The 23917-nt window shown below is 41.8% G+C and overlaps 2 protein-coding genes across 2 annotated transcripts in view; one reads left to right on the forward strand and one right to left on the reverse strand.

Annotated features, from left to right (window-relative positions):
* LOC139382269 (neurobeachin-like) overlaps nucleotides 1-23917 on the reverse strand; it is a 318332-nt gene that overhangs the window by 104071 nt on the left and 190344 nt on the right. Inside the window, exons 41-42 of the mRNA XM_071126139.1 lie at nucleotides 16674-16816; nucleotides 7097-7233 (exon numbers count right to left, since the gene is read on the reverse strand). Coding sequence (XP_070982240.1) covers nucleotides 7097-7233; nucleotides 16674-16816 — 280 coding nt within the window. The remainder of the gene's footprint in view (nucleotides 1-7096; nucleotides 7234-16673; nucleotides 16817-23917) is intronic.
* Nucleotides 3889-6057, forward strand: LOC139382733 (putative nucleotidyltransferase MAB21L1). The gene has a single exon (XM_071126845.1). It carries the CDS (start codon nucleotides 4292-4294, stop codon nucleotides 5369-5371), a length of 1080 nt encoding a protein of 359 aa, XP_070982946.1. The 5' UTR covers nucleotides 3889-4291; the 3' UTR covers nucleotides 5372-6057.

The following is a 23917-nucleotide window of genomic DNA, read 5'->3' on the forward strand; positions in this document are numbered from 1 at the left end:
TGACTTGGTGACTGAACCTCTCGTTCCATCCCCTTTCCTCTATAATGCACAGCGAGACAGATGACAGAATAACATGGATGACCTTATTTGTCATGTTCTAACAGGATTATGAATAGAGACACACATTGAGTATTATTATCCTCAATTAGCTGACTTTAATGGCCACATTATGAGATGCTGTTATTACTATTGAGACTTTTAAATTGTTTAATATGGTCCGCCTTAATCAATATTATTATAGTTTTTGGTGGGTTTGGTCTTAATCATTTACACTAATGGTGTCTATAATGCACCACAGTATTGTACATTCATAAAAACGTTTACACTGTCTGGGGTGATGTATTTGTGGCATCGAAAAATGATGTTATATTGTGAACTTAGACTTGTATTTGTCAAGCTGAAAAATCTCATGTCCATTTTCAGTCTGTGTGTGTGTGTGTGTGTGTGTGTGTGTGTGTGTGTGTGTGTGTGTGTGTGTGTGTGTGTGTGTGTGTGTGTGTGTGTGTGTGTGTGTGTGTGTGTGTGTGTGTGTGTGTGTGTGTGTGTGTGTGTGATAAACTATGGTGTCATCACAAAGCCATTTCGGCTATTAGACAAGAACTGTTGACCCCATGCCAGACCACTGACAGGAGGATCAGTCTTACTAAAAGAAAGAGAAAAATGAAGAATGGAGGGAAAAAGGAGAAGTGCAGTAGAGGCCAGCTCTGGAAACAAAGAAGCCTTCTACACAGAGAGGATGGGTCACATGGTAGGAAGTAGAAGTCATTGTATTGATTTACACAATCATGCATAAAGCTGGAGGGTCAGAGACTGGATGAAATTAGGCTGGGTCAGAAATAGGTTCTAATGAAATTAGGCTGGATCAGAGATAGGCGCTAACCCATATCTGCTATTGTGGATCTAACACATAGACAATGCAGGATCTCGAGGGATAGTGTATATGAGTAGAGTAGAACAGGTTGTTAGTGTAGATCTATAGTAGAGTAGACCAAGGGTGTGTTCAGGACGACAGAACGGTGTGCAACGTTTAATTCACACACAAACGTACGTCAAAGGCTGTTGAAGAAAAGTGTGCACCGTTTTGAGGAAACGTGTAATTCAGTACAAACCGTCACGCAACGCAGGAAATGTTGAACCGAACTGAACGCACCTCAGGTTGTTAGAGCTAAGCATTAACATTTCCATGTAGATCTGTGTAGGGTAGGCCAGGTTGCAGCCACATGCTTTAGATTAAAGAGGTGATAATCCTGAAGAAAAGCCCCTCTATCACGCAGAGGGATGACCAGCCTCGTGGCCACACTCACGCACAGTTGGAAGTAGACTGTAGACTAGTCTGGATCTAATAAAGGCCAGTATACCTGCTGATCTACACACACACAGACAGAGACAGAGAGAGATGGAGAAGAGGTGCGGGTTTTCCTCCCATCTCTCTCCATATGGAACCAGTATAGAAAGTCCTACATTCACAAAACACTCCATGAAAGTGACCAAGAAAAATCTAAACTAGGAAGTGATAGCTAGTTTTGTCAATATCTAACCCGAAACTATTTCTGTTGACTATCATCTAAAATAATAATCAAGGTTAAGAATATGGTAAACTATATTTCACACTTAATTTGAATTAATAGTTTAATTGTAGACCTTTAGGATGTGCCTAGTGTAATCATGTGTTTTCTTGGCAAGGTCTATCCCAGCACACCCATGTGTTGTCATATCTGTAATGTCTGCCTGGTAACAGTGGGACATTATTAATTATGATTGGGCTGATGCTGGTGACAGAGACCTCCAGACTGGTTGGCACGATAGTGGGAGACAAATAGCCATCACACACACAGAGATATTACATTGGGAACTGACAAGGTGCAGTCTATCCTGATAATGTGTGGTTCTGTGCAGCAAAGTGTTGGTGCAGATTAGTGTAAACGTCTTTATGTCCTGTACCTCTGCCGTTTAAAGTCTTCTTCAAAGCTCAAACTGAACCATCTGAGACGGGAAGCCACGATGATAACTACTTATTAAGCTAGAGATGGTTCAGAGATAGGGAGATAGTTCGGTGATAACTACAGAGATTGTTCGGGGATTTGGTGTGCAGAAACGTGCAGCAACTTCTTCGTCATTAAAATATATAGTCTACTGGTGTTGTGCATAAATGTGTCTTGCTTCCATTGAGGTCTTGATAACATAATAAACTGTGTTATATTAGTAATACGATTGGAATAGTTAAGGAGTATTTCTGTAGTAGTAATATGAATATTGTAGGCCTAGCCTATGTTGTGTTGCCTATGTAGAACTAATTTACTTCAGGAAAAAACTACTAGGCCTACTCAACTCAATGATATATATAATTAGGCTAAAATAATAATCATAATAATTATAACGTTGTTTTTTTTAGTTGCAATTGTTTAATTTGGTTTAATTTGTTCTATCATCATATTCGTGATAAATGTAAAAACTGATCTCACACAACACTCACCGGGAATGATGTCTACAATGTACAACATCAATAATTTGTCTAGTATTAATGGCCTGTTTTTGAAAACCTTGAGTTCACAACCTGTTAATGCTGACAAGACACCGTCATACAATATCGTGGACTATATAATCATCGGAATCACGTATTTCAACAAACTAACTAGATGCTTGCAATAAAACATTTACCATTGTTGAAAAATAATTAATATAGGAAATATATTAAAAAGCCTATACATGTATAGATTACAGTCTTACAAATGTAACCTTTATTTAACTCGGCGAGTCAGTTAAGATTAAGAACAAATTCTTAATTACAATGACGGCCTAAATGAATGGCAATATCGATGCCATCTTAATTTTTCTTCACTGAAAAGATGTGTCCTACTTAATTTGACAAGTTCATCCTTCAACTAATGAGGGATAGTAGGCCTATTTCATACATTGGAATAATGAAAAAATATTAACATTCATATTCAAAAGTACGCCTGAAAATGTATTTGTGCGACACTAAGAAAAAACAATTAACTTCTAAAGGACTTTGGGCCTTTAAGTTATCATTAGCCTATTTACGCTGGAAAAGAAGACACCGAAAATTAACCGGTCCAATATTTTTTAACTACTAGGATGTTGCATACAAGCGTTATTTCCAAAATAACCATGCGATTTCACAGGCCTAATAATTATACAATGGCCTAACCTACTGATATGGTACAGATGTAAATCCTTATTCTATAGGCTATTTCAACATGCAGTAGGATATTTTTTTTTCTAAGGACACTGCATTCCAAAGTCCTATTTGAAATGTCCCTGTAGAATAGATTTAGCAGTGCGAATCTTCAGTCAAAGCAAAAAAATCTAAAATAACCAAGACATAACCCCACGGAACAACTGTCATCAAACCTGTCATTCTAGTCGTCGTGTCTAATATTAGATCAGGTACCGTCCAGAGGCTGTGGACAATACAGACACACTAATCATCAAGAATAAAACAAAACGAAAATAAGAGTAAACGAGAATAATAAACACGAGAAAAATACAACGTAAAATACATGTTTTAATCAAAACAAATAAATACGCAAAACCCTGGCATATGTTATAGCCTAACCTACTGTAGCATTCAACCAAGCCGTTTAAAATATGCAGTTGGAGAAAATCCGTAAAAAATTTATAAAAGACAGCCTGAAAGAGAGTAGAAAAGGGCTTTGTTTTTTCTCTCGCCAACGCGTAAGTGGACTTCCGATCATCGAGACTACTACCTTTAGTTTAAATTGTATATAAAACCCGGGGATTAATTTGTTGTTAATAAACTGGAGGCGGTGACGAATCAGATGGCGATTGGACATCCTCGTTCATAACCCTCCCTTTATAATTTCCCGAAGAGCGTCCGGGCTGTTAAACACAGAAAGACTCAGCCGCCTCCACGTCGCCCTCACACACACACAGACAGACAGACAGCACCGCGCACTTTCATATGCGGATACATAACTACAGCAGTGATTAGAGAAATAACAAAAACGAGATTGTTTTGACTACTGACGTGAGAGCGTGTATTATGGATTTTTTATAATTATTCGCAAATCGAAGTACATACATTTTCCAACTGCAGTTCAATGCAAAAGCGTATGCTTTTAGACCGGCGAGATTATTACGCATGTGCCCCAACAAGCAATAAAAGGCTTGGTTGGGACTTTTGGAACACATATTTTTTCTTTTTAATAGCGTTCTTTCTTCTCTAAAATTGGCTCCCGTACAAACAGCCGCGTTGGATCCGTCCGCTTACTGCGAGACTCCGGTCTACAACCCGGATCTCTGCCCTAACATGATAGCCGCCCAGGCCAAGCTGGTGTACCACCTCAACAAATACTACCAGGAGAAATGCCAATCTCGGAAGGCGGCCATCTCCAAGACCATCCGGGAGGTGTGCAAGGTGGTGTCGGACGTCTTGAAGGAGGTGGAGGTGCAGGAGCCCCGCTTCATCAGCTCTCTCAACGAGATGGACAACCGCTTCGAGGGGCTAGAGGTCATCTCCCCCACAGAGTTCGAGGTGGTGCTCTACCTCAACCAGATGGGGGTATTTAACTTCGTGGATGATGGATCTCTGCCGGGCTGCGCCGTGCTCAAGCTGAGCGACGGCCGTAAGAGGAGCATGTCTCTCTGGGTAGAATTCATCACCGCCTCCGGCTACCTCTCTGCGCGCAAGATCCGCTCCAGATTTCAGACCCTAGTGGCGCAGGCCGTGGATAAATGCAGCTATAGAGATGTTGTCAAAATGGTGTCTGATACCAGCGAGGTGAAGTTACGCATCAGAGACAGATACATCGTTCAGATCACCCCGGCTTTCAAATGCACCGGGATCTGGCCCCGCAGCGCAGCGCACTGGCCCCTACCGCACATCCCCTGGCCGGGGCCCAACAGGGTAGCCGAAGTAAAGGCCGAGGGATTCAACCTTCTCTCTAAAGAGTGCTACTCGTTGAACGGAAAACAAAGTTCGGCAGAGAGCGACGCCTGGGTCCTGCAGTTCGGTGAGGCCGAGAACCGCCTACTCCTGGGAGGCTGCAGGAAGAAATGTCTGTCGGTCCTCAAAACGTTACGAGACCGGCACCTTGAGCTGCCTGGGACGCCCCTCAACAACTACCACATGAAAACTCTGGTTTCTTATGAGTGTGAAAAACATCCACGGGAGTCTGACTGGGACGAGAACAACCTCGGGGACCGTTTGAACGGGATTCTATTGCAGCTTATTTCGTGTTTGCAGTGCAGGAGGTGTCCCCATTACTTCCTGCCTAATCTAGATCTGTTCCAGGGGAAACCTCATTCTGCTCTAGAAAATGCAGCCAAACAGACCTGGCGACTTGCGAGAGAGATTCTAACCAACCCCAAAAGCTTGGAGAAACTCTGAGGTAAATTTGTGTTATAGTGAAAGGAGGGTCAGTGAGAGGCCTGGTGATGTATCAAAGGACTATGGACAGAAATGGTCACTGTGCCTCTGTTGAATTCACGGTCTTGTAAAATGTGACTATCCTCTGACGAGGAAGAAGTTTACTCTGATATCATTTTTATGACCCATAGTCAAATATGACCCTTCTCTTAATTCTATTCTGTGATTTAGGAGCAAATTGTACCATCAATCCACATTCAAGGTTAGGTTTAATTTCAGTATTAATCTTTCGTTATTTCTCTCTATGCCCACGGTTGTCTAAATCGTTTATTAGCTTAAATGCTTTAAAATAAAGCCCCCATACAAGCCTTGAGTAAATATTTATACTGTAAATACATTCATAGGTTGTGATTCCAGTGGTCTGAAATTGTGAATGTTGTTCTGTGACATGTAAACTTAGGAGTTCAATTACACCTTTTAAAGTAAAACGTTTTTTTTTTGTATCTGGTAGAAAATACATTCATTTAGTACATTAATTTCAGTAACAGTCTGCTGTATCTGTTGTCAGTGGACATTTTCTCATTTTGAAAGTTTACATTTTGATGGTACTATTTGTTACATTTAAAAAAAGAAACATTCCATAAACATACTTGAATTCTTATTTAAAGTATACTCGATACTTTTTTGTTTGTACCTTGCTTACATGATAAAACCTGAAAATAAGAAAATATATATAAATACAGTCTAATTGAGAAGAAAAAATGCACTTGAAATACACTGGATTATAACATGATCTGATCTGATTTTTTATTCCTGTCTCTGATTTAATTTAAAGAGTTAGCCTAATAAAAAATAGCTATGTAATATTTGTGTCCCAATCATGATTAATTAAATGTATAACTTGTATTTTTCATATATAGGCCATATTTATTGTATGCATCATACATGGGTATTTTTTAAGCCTAGTGTTTAACCCGTTTTAAATTACGCAAATATAGTTTGTGATTTCTCTATTAATTCTGGCTATAAGCCTACCCTCCATGCTGTATCTATCAGGTTGTCTACGTTATAATAATAGGCTGTCTATGTAAACGCATTTTATAGGCGTAATGCTGTTGGGAAAAACAAATGTATGAGAGGTACGGTTGGGGTTAGACATTAGGCCTATATTTCTAATATACAGTGGACACGAATAATGCGCAAAACAGGTGTTTTGAACGCGTAATTGTGTAAATGTCTAGGTTACAACGTTAGTATGCGCCCAATAGTGCTAGTACTTATCCCATGTCCATACACAGTCGCTATATTTATAAACAATGATAATATTGGTGTAAAATCGAAAATACCTCGTAGGCTCTCGTTTGATGACATAGGTTTACAGGTTTTGAGGGGATCAGAATATCAAGAAATGTGTCAAATGTTGTAGGCCTACATGTCAGGTTCTCTCCAGAGGCCTGGGTAGGTTTAAGGCTCGTCTACACCCTGGAACTTTAAATGGCACAACGTTCCAATTGGACCATATATTTTCAAATGCTCCATAATCTGCTAATGGTTGAATTCTTGCACATGGTTGAATCTGAATAATTATTTTAATCTCTAAATCACATTTTGTGTCTTGTAAAAGAAAGGAACCTGGGGTCAATGCGGGCCCAGCCAAAACATGAACATGAATCAGTAAAGTGAACTTGAATGTGAACAAAAGCTTGTGCATTTCAAACAGAAAGGGAAAGTGGCGATTGGACTTACCGTGGAGTCAAGCCGTTTGAAGGAGGGGTCATCCTCGTCCACTTCGAAATAGATCTCGGTCGTCGTGATGGAGAGCGTCCCTCGCGCCACTATTACTGGGGCCACCAGCTGGGCTGGGGTGCTGAGGACCACTGGGCCTATAATGCGTAATACACCGTGCATCAGATATAAGGACAAAAAAAACATGGTCTTTAACAATTCCTAACAAATAATCGGATTTGTTTGTTTGGAAATTATTATCAAATTTGAGTCTACTTCGATTTAATCAGAGCACATATTGAGGCGATGTAATGTCTAGGATGCAAATTCTACAATTTATTCTTAATTTGGGAACATGCACAGTTCTTAATTATCATGGTAACAAGTCTTTATTCAGTTTATTTTTATTTTTTATGCAAACACGAATTACTCGTTCAGGTTGAATACAGAACACGGCTCCATTTTGGGTTGCACTCTGGAGGCTATAAAAGAGGTTATTTTTAACCAAATCGCCATTCGGCCAATTCAACAAGCATATAGGCCTATATACATTCTAGGCTTACAAAACGATTTGAAGCCAATTTACATAAGTAATGACCAGTTTAACTATAGGCGCGTGCTGTGCAATAGGGCCAGCAGTATGATACGGTCTATCAGAACTAAACCAGAGATGGAGGAGCGCTTGCCAATATGATGAATGTTCACTTCTAACCTATAGGCTATTATTATGCATATTTGCATATTAATATTTTTCATAACAATTATTTCAGTTGCTATAGCAACATCTGCGGCCTCTAAAAGAGAGACACAACACCACCCCAAAATGATTGTGACAATTTGCATAGCATCCTAAACGATTTTTTTTTAAACAGTTTCTTTGAGGAAAAATAAAAGCTTTTGCATTTGTGCTGACGATATCCCTTCAGTATTTATTTACGATGGCTTTTTGATCCCTGGTCAGCTGATGGGATCACATGCTATCTCTCTCTCTGTCTCCACCCGTCTTCCTCCCCATCTCCATCTCTCCTCCTGTCCTCTCTTCTCCCTCCATTCTCCATGTTCTATTTGGAGCAGTATCGCTGAGGCGCGTCAGCTCCGCTGATTTGTCTCGAGCTCAAATGAAAGCTCTTGAAATTGGGATATTTATCGATCGCGTGAACTCCAAAGAGTCACTTTAATGTCTCGTCAATCTTAATCCTGTGCTCCTCAGCCAATTATGCCTGATACTGTTGCGAGATTACAAGTGGATTTTGGTTTCAATTCCCTGGGCGCTCTTTCATTGTGCTCACGGAGCGTTCAGGAATAGTGGAATCGGCTTTCCTACTCTTTCTCTCTGCCTGCCCTATAGCTGTCTGTAATAAACTCTCTGCCTGTATTAAACGGATCTTATCTGATTACACAATCACCGTTAAATATGTGCTTTACAAGCTGCAGTAAACATGTAATATCCCGGGTCTAATAACTTTTCAGGTGTATTTATTGTATGCCTATGAGAACATATGTCCCTAACATGCCTCACAGCATATTCATGAATAGATACTACAAAATACACTGATATATAATGTATAGCCTACAATATAGGCCTACGTGTACATATAACGTAATATTATACAATGTAATTACTGCGTTGCTCTCACAGAACAGAAAGCAATGCTTTTGAACATGAAACAAAACGTGATCAAAACATCACTGTCATTATTATTTATTATCCGATGTAAATATCTTGTAATGACAGTTGTTCTTAATGTTGTTTCCACATTAAGATAGATCTTAAACCTGCACCATGTTAGGCTACATTTGAACAGAGAATTAGGCCGACGTCTCAATAAACGGACAGATATAGTTTTATATTCGATGCTGTTTGCAAGAGATTCCCAGCAACCTAAAGGGTTTGTCTTTCTGCAAAATAAACTCTCTATTCAAAGAACTCTAGTCTACTCCCCCTCAGAGAGCGCGCGAGAGAGAATAAAAAGACATTGGAGGGTACAGAACCATTGTGTTGTGGCTTGAAGGGGCACATACAGAGACAATACAGCCTTAATCCACTGGATCCACCGCGCTACAGGGACGGGATTAAACTGTAATCCCTCTAGGTATACTCCATAATTAGGAGCTAGTATTAAAACGTTTACACGATACAGGTTTCCATATGCCAAAGGACTGGATTCGGATAATACTATAATGCTAGATTTTTGGAGCCTTTTTCTTAGAATTTCCTTTAAAAAAAGTTATAGTAGTAATAATAATATTCACCCCCCCCCCCCCCCCCCCCCACACACACACACACACACACACACACACACACACACACACACACACACACACCTTTGACTTAGATGGTCTTCAGAGTAATATTTCAGGAACATTTAAAAGTGTACATTGAGCAAATAATTCAATTTATAGCAAAAAAATATTCCAGTTATAATATTATATTACATAGTTGCAGTTTCTTGGTGTTATTCTGTGTGTACTCTAGTCTTGTCTGTCTATGGGGCTGGAAAAATGTTAAACAGTCTGGTCTGATGAAGACAGTCGCAGTGATGTCACTGCTGCACTGCTACACAGACACAAGGCATTCTGGGTAGTGTCATAATTAAAACAGCACTGTACATTCTCCCACAGTCCTGAATGCCCAACATTCCTCTCAAAGGCTTGAATAAGTCTAAGAATTCCCTATATAGTGCACTATTTTTGACCAGGTCACATAGGCCAATAGTGTGCTTTTAGGGACGCAACCTAAAACTGTTCCAAATTAATAAAGATTAATTTCTTAAACATGTAAGGTAGACAGTGATATTATATGTAATTCAACACATCCTGAGCAGTGTAATTTTTTATGGGGTTTTGTCTAAGTATTTATGACACTATTATCTTGCACTCATAAGGCAAATTATTACCCATGTAAGGGATACGATTATGCCAGAGAGAGAGAGATATTAACGATGAACTTCACTCGTTAGGGCATGATAATGCACCATTGAGAGAGTACAGAATGCCTGTTTTTGACTGGTCCATGCAAAGGTCTGTCAGTTAAGATCATTAATATCTTAACAAAAACAGTAAACAGACACTATCTAAACACAACACCTCCCTCTTCCATCCTCTCCTCTCCTTGTATGATTTGGGTTACAGATGAGTAGACAAAAGGAGTGTGTTGATGCCAGTGAGAGCAGACGGTGTTGCCAGTCTTCAGGGGGAGTGAAACTAATCCTGGGTTTGGTAACCACAGGGCAGGCTCCGCCCGCCCCAATAGCTAGCTGAGCCCAGGGTAAGCCATGCCTTCTCTGGCAGCAAACACAGGCCTGATTTTTGGTTGGCAGGAGAGAGAGAGGAGGAGGAGGAGAGAGATATAGGGGAGAGCGAGAGAGACAGACAGAGAGTGAGAGAGAAAGAAAGAAAGAAAGAAAGAAAGAAAGAAAGAAAGAAAGAAAGAAAGAAAGAAAGAAAGAAAGAAAGAGAAGGAGAAAGGCTGTCAACACACAGGGATGATCTCCCACTTAGACTGCTCAGGGCAGAGAGAGGTAGAGTTTAGATATAGAGCACACAGACTGTAGCATATAGATATAGAGCACATAGACAGAACACTACCTAATGTCCAGGACTTCCGAAAGATCAGTCTGAGATAGCGAGGGCTCCCCTTCTGGTCAGAATGTGAACATACCTTTAACTTTACCATGATGCAATAAAATATAATGTTTTTGAAGGGTTTTTGAATGGTTCCAAAAATAAGTGTTTCGACCAACATTTTTAATAAGGTTGGAATTATTGTAGCTGGATAAAGAAAGGTTCATTTTTGAAATCTCTGTTTTCATTGTAACTGGTTGAGTTTATTTTGGATGGTGTTTATTTATATGTAAAGGCCAGTGCAGTCAAAAATGTGATTTCCTATGTTTTATATATATTTCCACACTACGAGGTTCTAATAATATTGTGCAATTGTGAAAATGATGATAATGTCCTTTCAGTGTAAGAGCTGTTTGAAAAGACCGTCTGATCTTTCAGCCTATTTTGGTGGGATGGAGTTTTGGCCTGCCTGGTGACATATCCAAGTGGTAAATTTGGGTGTGTTGGTAAATTCGCTCTGTCTATCTACTCCGATTTCAGAGCACTCTCGTCTGAGTGTGCCAGAGCACAGAATAACTGACGAATTTACGAACGCTCAACACCCATTGAATATGGCCGGTGTAAGTAAACCTCTGCAAAAAAGCATAATTAAATTGTTACCAGCAGCACAGTTACAGTCACCAATGCTCTGGATAACAGGAAAAAAGCCTAACCAGCTCTGCTAGGATGAGAAAAATGGTCAGAGTGAGATGTTCTCTCATTTATGTCTGAAAGTAGCTATCAAGCTAGCGAACTTCTTTTTATTTACATTTCTTACCCCTTTTTCTCCCCAATTTCGTAGTATCCAATTGGTAGTTACAGTCTTGTCCCATCGCTGCAACTCCCGTATGGACTTTGGAGAGGCGAAGGTTGAGAGCCGTGCATCCTCTAAAAAACAACCCAGCCAAGCCACAATGCCCGCTTAACCCGGAAGCCAGCCGCACCAATGTGTCGGAAGAAACACCGTACACCTGGCGACCGTGTCAGCGTGCACTTGAGACCGGTCTGCCACAGGAGTCGCTAGTGCGTGATGGGACAAGAACATCCCCGCCGGCCAAACCCTCCCCTAACCCGGACGCCGCCACACCATGGGTCTCCTGGTCATGGCCGTCTGCGACAGAGCCTAGACTCAAACCCAGGATCTCTAGTGGCACAGCTAGCACTGCGATGCAGTGCTTTAGACCACCGCGCCATTCGGGAGGTCAAGCTAGCTAACTTTAACCAGTTAGTTTGGGAGCTTGACTGCCGTGGTGAGGCCAGAACGTTCTAATCAACCCTACTCCTCGGCCAGAGCATCCAGTGTGCGCTCTTAATGCTCCGAGAGTGAACCGCTCTGAATTTACATACGGACAATCTGACAAACGCCCAGAGTGCACTGAACACTCTCTGGCACCCCAGAGTGAATTTACAAATGCACCCTTAGTTAATAGACCCACGAGGAAGAGCATTCCAAACCTTTCTGCCAATAATAGCTAGTTTTACAATTTCCCCTTCCCACTCAGACCACTCACAGACATTCCTAGCAAAATTCTTGCTTGAGAAATTGCTCTTTGCCAAGAAGATCTTTTTGTTTCTTTTTGACCATATTAATTGATCACAGTAAGGTACTTGTTACCCAGAAATTATTTTATATTGAGATCTGCATTGGACCTTTAAAGGGAAGTGCATTTAAAAAATGTTATTTACCTGTTTTTTTAAAGACATTTCCACACTATGAATTCTAAATAGCACTCTGAAATTGTGAAAATGATGATAACGCCCTTTTTGTGTAAGAGCTGTTTGAAAGACCTGGAATTCAGCCTGTTCAGGTGGAATAGAACTTTTGGGCCACATCATGTGAACTGATTCTAATCGACCAATGACTGTTCATCTGGGTAAGGGGGTGGGTTCTAGACCATCCTATCCGCTCATCAGGGCAGTGTATGTAAATATCTTCAAATTTGTATTCTAATGCCCATACGCGTTTTGGAGTTATTTTCATTAAATAAACACAGAGTGATTAATTAGACATGCAGTGATGATTGAATTGATTTTTTTTTTACACAGACTGCATTGGTGCTTTAAGGACAATACCGCCCACAGTCACTACTTAAAAGCCTGATCGTACCTCTTGAGATTCTGGACAGAAGCCGGTCATTGCATGTCTCTAAAGCTATACCCACTTACATGGCAACATTGTAGATACAATAGTCTACCATTATAATTCACTGTGTCAGAATGCCAACATACTAGTAAACCATTATCTTAAAAGAAACATCAGCTACAGTATATCATGCTTTCATTATTATTTTCTCAAATGTCTCAGGAATCATTTTTCTCCTCAGAAAAAACTGTTTCTTAGAAGGTCTGTGAGCATGACAGAGGAGGCACAGCAACCTGATTCTCCCTCAGTCCATTTGCTGCTTTATAATCCTTGTGATTGGAACATAGTAAACATTTCAGGAATTTATGATGGCTGCCAGGATCCGCTATTGTATTCCAGTAAAACGCTTGCATCAGGAATAATACCACCGCAGCACTTGCTGATCTTATTTCAGGGACAAGTTGTTTGCAGCATTCAGGCAGTGTATCAGACCATTAAACAGCTCCTCTTGATCTATATTCACAACCAGACTGAACTCTGGATATCTCTCCCCTGTGAGGCCAAGGCAAGTATACCTAAAGCAGCAGAAAGCATAGTTCTGACTGGAGAGTTTGGCCCACAAAGCTGGAGCCTGGTGCCATATGAACAGGAGGTGGGTTGGAAAACATTGAGAACATTGTGAGAACAGTAAGAGAACACTATGTTAAAAGGAGAACACTATGAGAAAACTATGCGAACACGACGAGAACCCAACAAGAACCTGACGAGAACACTACCAGAAAGGGAAGGGGATACCTAGTCAGTTGCACAACTGAATGCATTCAACAAAAATGTGTCTTCCGCATTTAACCCACCCCCTCAGAATCAGAAATGTGCGCGGGGCTGCGTTAAACGGCATCCACATTATTGGCACTCAGAGAGCTACCTACCACCCTTATGAGAACACAATGAAAACACTAGAACACTATATAGGGAACTAGAACCTGCTGCAGCTTGGCTATGCACACTGACATTCTGCCACTGCAGCCCAAGTCCATAGAAACCACAGTTCCAATAACAATACTTACCTTGCGAGCCTGAAATGTGCACTACTCAATATTAGGAAGGAGTCCTTAAATGTTTTGTACACTCAAGAGAGCACCGGACACAGGCCATGCAAACTCAGTTGTTCACTGGAGGGAAACGGAGAAGGTGAGAAAGGGAACAGCTGGAAAGCCAGGGACCTGGAAGACATATGCAGATTTCTCTCCCAAGGTTCTGACTTAGGATGTAAAATAGTCAGCAGGAGCAAACGCCAAACAGCTAGGGTGTACTGAGAGCGCGTGGAGATCCAAAACACGCTTGGCTGCCGCCAAGGCCATGAGCAGGGCAGTCACTTAGGAAAGGACCTTCACAGACTCCAATGGTACAAACAGAGACTCACACAGAGAATCCAGGACCAAAGCCAGGTCTCAAGTGGATGCCATAGGTTTAGACACTGGTCTGAGCCGACGCACGCCATTCAGAGACTTCACCACCAGAGAGTGAGACCCCAGGGTAGAGCCTTCAATCCCTACATGACACGCCGGGATGGCTGCCATATAAACCTTCAATGTGGAAAAAGAAAAGCCCTGCTCCGAAAGCAAAATGTGCACCAAAGAGCATATAAAGCATGAAACTCCTTTAACCTGACACCAACCCTCAAACGCGACCCACTCATATGTATACAACCCTCTTATAGAGGGCATATGCACCGGCTCTATAGTCTTTATCACGTTCAAGGGTAAACCCCTAGCCGTCAAATTCAACCTTTCAGGGGCCAAACCCATAGATCCCATACATGCGGACGTGGGTGCCAAACTCTCTGGGCCAGCGGGGAGCCACCAGAATCAACAACAGACCCTCCTGATGGACCCTCTCCACGGTGGCCTGAATCAGGACCACCGGAGGAAAAGCATAGAGCAGAGTTTGAGGCCAACTGAATGCGCTGTGCCGGAGTCAAACAACTTTCCTTGTGATACACTATGAACCCCAGAGACTGAATATCGGAAACGTAGCAGTGTGGAGCTCCACCTGTTCCCTCAACTCCACTATGACCATCCAATCATCCAGATAGGCCAATAATGGGATCCCCTGGCTACTCACCGGTGCCAAAGCCACCACCATAGAAAAAGCTCTGGGGCGATAGGAAGAGCCCGAAATGCAAGACCAGAAACTTGTAGACCACACCCTCGAAATGAAACCTCTGAAACGTTCTGTGGAGAGCCACATGAACATACGCATCCTTTAGATCTATGGATGCGAACCACTGCAATAGCCAGTAAAGTGTAAGCATTTCAAACCTGCAAACGTTGAGGTGCTGGTTTAAAACATAAATCCTGCTTGGGACCCCCATACAATAAGGTATGCACGCACTACTAAAAACGTTTGCTTAATTGCATATATTGCATATATTATACGTTTCACTGTAGCTATGGCAGCTGTATGAAGCTCTCTTGCCTGCCTGGCACGATTCAGGTAAAACCTCTTAGCCTCCAAGTTAAAATTCAGTTTAAATGTCATTATTTAAGCGTGCAATTTATTTTCTAGACATTCAGACATCATGTCATGGAACAGCTCTTATTAACCCTTTTCCTATATAGTGCACACTTTTGACCAGATCGCTACGGGCCCTGGTTGACCAGATAGCTACGGGCCCTGGTTGACCAGATAGCTACGGGCCCTGGTTGACCAGATAGCTACGGGCCCTGGTCGACCAGATTGCTACGGGCCCTGGTTGACCAGATAGCTACGGGCCCTGGTTGACCAGATAGCTACGGGCCCTGGTTGACCCGATAGCTACGGGCCCTGGTTGACCAGATAGCTACGGGCCCTGGTTGACCAGATAGCTACGGGTCCTGGTTGACCAGATAGCTACGGGTCCTGGTTGACCAGATAGCTACGGGTCCTGGTTGACCAGATAGCTACGGGCCCTGGGTGACCAGATAGCTACGGGCCCTGGTTGACCAGATAGCTACGGGCCCTGGGTGACCAGATAGCTACGGGCCCTGGGTGACCAGATAGCTACGGGCCCTGGTTGACCAGATAGCTACGAGCCCTGGTTGACCAGATAGCTACGGGCCCTGGTTGACCAGATTGCTACGGGCCCTGGTTGACCAGATAGCTATGGGCCCTGGTTGACCAGATAGCTACGGGCCCTGGTTGACCAGATTGCTACGGGCCCTGGTTAAAAGTATTGCACTATCAAAAAGAATAGGGTGCAGTCCATGACTCAATGTTCTAATGAAAATAAAATATCTAGATATCAAACAACCAACTCATGTGTTTTTATAACTCATTGTGATTTGTTTATTTACATATGTATTTCCACTGAGGAGGTTGATTCAAGTGATTTTCATTCATTAGTTTGTTTTCATAGTTTCTCTGTCCGTTATAATCAGTAAGATCAGAGTGTTAATGTGGGTTAAAAGTTCAGTTTGTCAGGTTAGGTAATGTTAGTTTAGTTAATGATTTTCTGGGCCATTTGGTAGGTGGTGACATATCATGCGTTCCAAATGGCACCGTATTTCACTACTTTTGACGAAAGCACTATTAGCCCTAGTCAAAAGTAGTGCACTAACTAGAGAATAGAGTGCCATTTGAAATGCAGGCATGTTCAGATTGATCATCCTTCCGGAATCAGTTTAGATTTACTTGGACTGAGATGACGGACTGACCTCTGGAGACAAACAGGCGAGGAAGGAACAGCGCTAGAGGACCAAAACAACACAGAATAGAACCGACCGGTGTGTTTCACACATACACAACCACACAGGAACTACACTTATACCTGAACACCTTGGAAACACTGTCCAGATACACTTACACTGCCAAAAACATAAACCATAACCCAAAAATAGGACAAATATGTGCATCTGTGTTTGTGTATCTCACCAGCCAGGTTGTCCATCTCCTTCTCCTGCAGCAGACTGGCAGTGTCGTCGTCTCCATCCAACATCAGGTCCGTCTCTGGGCTCTGATTGGCTACTGCCTGGCTGCGGAACCCCTTCTTCGACTTGACCAACTCGTCCTCCTCGCTGTCTGGAGGGGGAGGGGAGGGGGGACAGAAAGACGGAACAGTAGGAACAGTTAGAACAGGGGGTGGCGAGAGAGGACAGCCCGACAGCGGTCAGAGAACAGTTAGGGAACAGCCCGACAGCAGTCAGAGAACAGTCAGGGAACAGCCCAACAACAGTCAGACAACAGTCATACAACAGCCCGACAGAAGTCAGAGAACAGTCAGAACAGTCAGGGAACAGTCAGAACAGTCAGATAACAGTCAGGGAACAGTCAGAAAACAGTCAGAACAGTCAGGGAACAGCCCAACAACAGTCAGACAACAGTCATACAACAGCCCGACAGAAGTCAGAGAACAGTCAGAGCAGTCAGGGAACAGTCAGAACAGTCAGGGAACAGCCTGACAGCAGTCAGATAACAGTCAGGAAACAGTCAGAAAACAGTCAGAAGAGTCAGGGAACAGCCCGACAGCAGTCAGAGAACAGTCAGAAAACAGAAAATAGCCAGGCAACCATCAGACAACAGTCAGACAACAGTTAGACAATAGTCAGACAGAACAGCCATACAACCAGATAACAGTCAGACAGAACAGCCAGGAGACAGTCAGACAGCTAAACACCTCTCCGCTGAACCCCAAAGAGCAGATTCATATCAGTGTAGAAAGATAAGGAGATTATAAATGCTTTCAAGTGTCACATCAGTGGAGCCAAATGGGAATCTGGTTTTGATAGATTCATAAAACGCATACCATAACATTTGGCGAGCTTCGGAAGTCTGGATTAACCACAGTACCCACAATCTCTACATGAAACGTCCAATGATGACTGACTTGGAGTAAAGAGCGGTGGACTGTAGTATTTCATAAATATTGACGTCAGAACCCACAGGAAACATATTAATACATTTAATACATTTCCAGCATCTAAACTGATAGGCTGTTTCAACATTTGTTATCAGACAAGGTAAACTATGAAACACTTTTGTTTTTAGAAAGCGGCAAAAGAGTGTTGAGGATATGTCTTCAGCTCAGAGTCTTTGGGGACTGTATCTATCAGCCGCTCAGACAGAACCACACTGATCAGACAGATCAATTAAGAGGCTGATAACACCACCACATTTCATCATACAGGCATCCTGTAACAGAAGTCTAGTGGAACAGGACCATCACTCTACAGCCTGTGTCCCAACTTACAGTAAATCAACACCATGCAGTATGTACAGACAATACAGTACATCCACACCATACAGACTATACAGTACATCCACACCATACAGACTATACAGTACTTCCACACCATACAGACTATACAGTACATCCACACCATACAGACAATACAGTACATCCACACCATACAGACAATACAGTACATCCACACCATACAGTATATACAGACAATACAGTACATCCACACCATACAGACAATAGAGTACATCCACACCATACAGACTATACAGTACATCCACACCATACAGACTATACAGTACATCCACACCATACAGACTATACAGTACATCCACACCATACAGACTATACAGTACATCCACGCCATACAGACTATACAGTACATCCACACCATACATACTATACAGTACATCCAAACCATACAGACTATAAAGTACATCCACACCATACAGACTATACAGTACATCCACACCATACAGACTATACAGTACATCCACACCATACAGACTATACAGTACATCCACACCATAAGGACTATACAGTACATCCACACCATACAGACAATACAGTACATCCACACCATACAGACAATACAGTACATCCACACCATACATACTATACAGTACATCCACACCATACAGTACGTACAGACTATACAGTACATCCACACCATACAGACTATACAGTACATCCACACCATACAGACTATACAGTACATCCACACCATACAGACTATACAGTACATCCACACCATACAGACTATACAGTACATCCACACCATACAGACTATACAGTACATCCACACCATACAGACAATACAGTACATCCACACCATACAGACAATACAGTACATCCACACCATACAGACTATACAGTACATTCACACCATACAGTAAGTACAGACTATACAGTACATCCACACCATACAGACTATACAGTACATCCACACCATACAGACTATACAGTACATCCACACCATGCAGACTATACAGTACATCCACACCATACAGACTATACAGTACATCCACACCATACAGACTTTACAGTACATCCACACCATACAGACAATACCGTACATCCACACCATACAGACTTTACAGTACATCCACACCATACAGACAATACCGTACATCCACACCATACAGACTATACAGTACATCCACACCATACAGACTTTACAGTACATCCACACCATACAGACTATACAGTACATCCACACCATACAGACTATACAGTACATCCACACCATACAGACTTTACAGTACATCCACACCATACAGACTATACAGTACATCCACACCATACAGACTATACAGTACATCCACAACATACAGTACCTACAGACTATACAGTACATCCACACCATACAGACTATACAGTACATCCACACCATACAGACTTTACAGTACATCCACACCATACAGACTATACAGTACATCCACACCATGCATACTATACAGTAGATTCACACCATACAGTACCTACATACTATACAGTACATCCACACCATACAGACTATACAGTACATCCACACCATACAGACTATACAGTACATCCACACCATACAGACTATACAGTACATCCACACCATACAGACTATACAGTACATCCACACCATACAGACTATACAGTACATCCACACCATACAGACTATACAGTACATCCACACCATACAGACTATACAGTACATCCACAACATACAGTACCTACAGACTATACAGTACATCCACACCATACAGACTATACAGTACATCCACACCATACAGACTATACAGAACATCCACACGATACACACTTTACAGTACATCCACACCATACAGACTATACAGTACATCCACACCATACAGACAATACAGTACATCCACACCATACAGACTATACAGTACATCCACACCATACAGACTATACAGTACATCCACACCATACAGACTATACAGTACATCCACACCATACAGACTATACAGTACATCCACAACATACAGTACCTACAGACTATACAGTACATCCACACCATACAGACTATACAGTACATCCACACCATACAGACTATACAGTACATCCACACCATACAGACTATACAGTACATCCACAACATACAGTACCTACAGACTATACAGTACATCCACACCATACAGACTATACAGTACATCCACACCATACAGACTATACAGTACATCCACAACATACAGTACCTACAGACTATACAGTACATCCACACCATACAGACTATACAGTACATCCACACCATACAGACTATACAGTACATCCACACCATACAGACTATACAGTACATCCACACCATACAGACTATACAGTACATCCACACCATACACACTTTACAGTACATCCACACCATACAGACAATACAGTACATCCACACCATACATACTATACAGTACATCCACACCATACAGACAATACAGTACATCCACACCATACAGACTATACAGTACATCCACACCATACAGACTATACAGTACATCCACACTATACAGACTATATAGTACATCCACACCATACTGTATCTATCAGCCGCTCAGACAGAACCACACTGATCAGACAGATCAATTAAGAGGCTGATAACACCACCACATTTCATCATACAGGCATCCTGTAACAGATGTCTAGTGGAACAGGACCATCACTCTACAGCCTGTGTCCCAACTTACAGTAAATCAACACCATGCAGTATGTACAGACAATACAGTACATCCACACCATACAGACTATACAGTACATCCACACCATACAGACTATACAGTACTTCCACACCATACAGACAATACAGTACATCCACACCATACAGACTATACAGTACATCCACACCATACAGACTATACAGTTCTTCCACACCATACAGACTATACAGTACATCCACACCATTCAGACAATACAGTACATCCACACCATACAGACAATACAGTACATCCACACCATACAGTATATACAGACAATACAGTACATCCACACCATACAGACAATAGAGTACATCCACACCATACAGACTATACAGTACATCCACACCATACAGACTATACAGTACATGCACCCCATACAGACTATACAGTACATCCACACCATACAGACTATACAGTACATCCACACCATACAGACTATACAATACATCCACACGATACAGACTATACAGTACATCCACACCATATAGACTATACAGTAGATAAACACCATACAGACTATACAGTACATCCACACCATATAGACTATACAGTAGATAAACACCATACAGACTATACAGTACATCCACACCATATAGACTATACAGTACATCCACACCATACAGTACGTACAGACTATACAGTACATCCACACCATACAGACTATACAGTACATCCACACCATACAGACTATACAGTACATCCACACCATACAGACTATACAGTACATCCACACCATAGACTATACAGTACATTCACACCATACAGTACGTACAGACTATACAGTACATCCACACCATACAGACTATACAGTACATTCACACCATACAGACTATACAGTACATCCACACCATACAGCCTATACAGTACATCCGCACCATACAGACTATACAGTACATCCACACCATAGACTATACAGTACATCCACACCATACAGCCTATACAGTACATCCGCACCATACAGACTATACAGTACATCCACACCATAGACTATACAGTACATCCACACCATAGACTATACAGTACATTCACACCATACAGACAATACAGTACATCCACACCTACAGACTATACAGTACATCCACACCATACATACTATACAGTACATCCACACCATAGACTATACAGTACATCCACACCATAGACTATACAGTACATTCACACCATACAGACTATACAGTACATCCACACCATACAGACTATACAGTACATTCACACCATACAGTACGTACAGACTATACAGTACATCCACACCATACAGACTATACAGTACATCCACACCATACAGACTATACAGTACATCCACACCATACAGACTATACAGTACATCCACACCATACAGACTATACAGTACATCCACACCATACAGACAATACAGTACATCCACACCATACAGTATATACAGACTATACAGTACATCCACACCATATAGACTATACAGTACATCCACACCATACAGACTATACAGTCCATCCACACCATACAGACTATACAGTACATCCACACCATACAGACTATACAGTACATCCACACCATAGACTATACAGTACATCCACACCATAGACTATACCGTACATCCACACCATACAGACAATACAGTACATCCACACCATACAGACTATACAGTACATCCACACCATACATACTATACAGTACATCCACACCATACAGACTATACAGTACATCCACACCATACAGACTATACAGTACATCCACACCATACAGTACGTACAGACTATACAGTACATCCACACCATATAGACTATACAGTACATCCACACCATACAGACTATACAGTACATCCACACCATACAGACTATACAGTACATCCACACCATACAGACTATACAGTACATCCACACCATACAGACTATACAGTACATCCACACCATACAGACAATACAGTACATCCACACCATACAGACAATACAGTACATCCACACCATACAGTACGTACAGACTATACAGTACATCCACACCATACAGACAATACAGTACATCCACACCATACAGTACGTACAGACTATACAGTACATCCACACCATACAGACAATACAGTACATCCACACCATACAGACAATACAGTACACCCACACCATACAGTACGTACAGACTATACAGTACATCCACACCATACAGACAATACAGTACATCCACACCATACAGACAATACAGTACATCCACACCATACAGTACGTACAGACTATACAGTACATCCACACCATACAGTACGTACAGACTATACAGTACATCCACACCATACAGACAATACAGTACATCCACACCATACAGACAATACAGTACACCCACACCATACAGTACGTACAGACTATACAGTACATCCACACCATACAGACTATACAGTACATCCACACCATACAGACAATACAGTACATCCACACCATACAGACAATACAGAACATCCACACCATACATACTATACAGTACATCCACACCATACAGACTATACAGTACATCCACACCATACAGACTATACAGTACATCCACACCATACAGACAATAGAGTACATCCACACCATACAGACTATACAGTACATCCACACCATACAGACTATACAGTACATCCACACCATACAGACTATACAGTACATCCACACCATACAGACTATACAGTACATCCACACCATACAGCCTATACAGTACATCCGCACCATACAGACTATACAGTACATCCACACCATACAGACTATACAGTACATCCACACCATACAGACTATACAGTACATCCACACCATACAGCCTATACAGTACATCCGCACCATACAGACTATACAGTACATCCACACCATACACACTTTACAGTACATCCACACCATACAGTACCTACAGACTATACAGTACATCCACACCATACAGACTATACAGTACATCCAACCATACAGACTATACAGTACATCCACACCATACAGACTATACAGTACATCCACACCATACAGCCTATACAGTACATCCACACCATACACACTTTACAGTACATTCACACCATACAGTACGTACAGACTATACAGTACATCCACACCATACAGACTTTACAGTACATCCACACCATACAGACAATACAGTACATCCACACCAATCAGACAATACAGTACATCCACACCATACAGACAATACAGTACATCCACACCATACAGACTATACAGTACATCCACACCATACAGACTATACAGTACATCCACACCATACAGTACCTACAGACTATACAGTACATCCACACCATACAGACTATACAGTACATCCAC

The sequence above is a fragment of the Oncorhynchus clarkii genome, chromosome 24 (assembly GCF_045791955.1).
Source record: "Oncorhynchus clarkii lewisi isolate Uvic-CL-2024 chromosome 24, UVic_Ocla_1.0, whole genome shotgun sequence".
NCBI lineage: Eukaryota > Metazoa > Chordata > Actinopteri > Salmoniformes > Salmonidae > Oncorhynchus > Oncorhynchus clarkii.

Bases quoted from the DNA above. Each gene is read 5' to 3' on its own strand.
- LOC139382733 (XM_071126845.1), top strand. From the start codon at position 4,292: ATGATAGCCGCCCAGGCCAAGCTGGTGTACCACCTCAACAAATACTAC.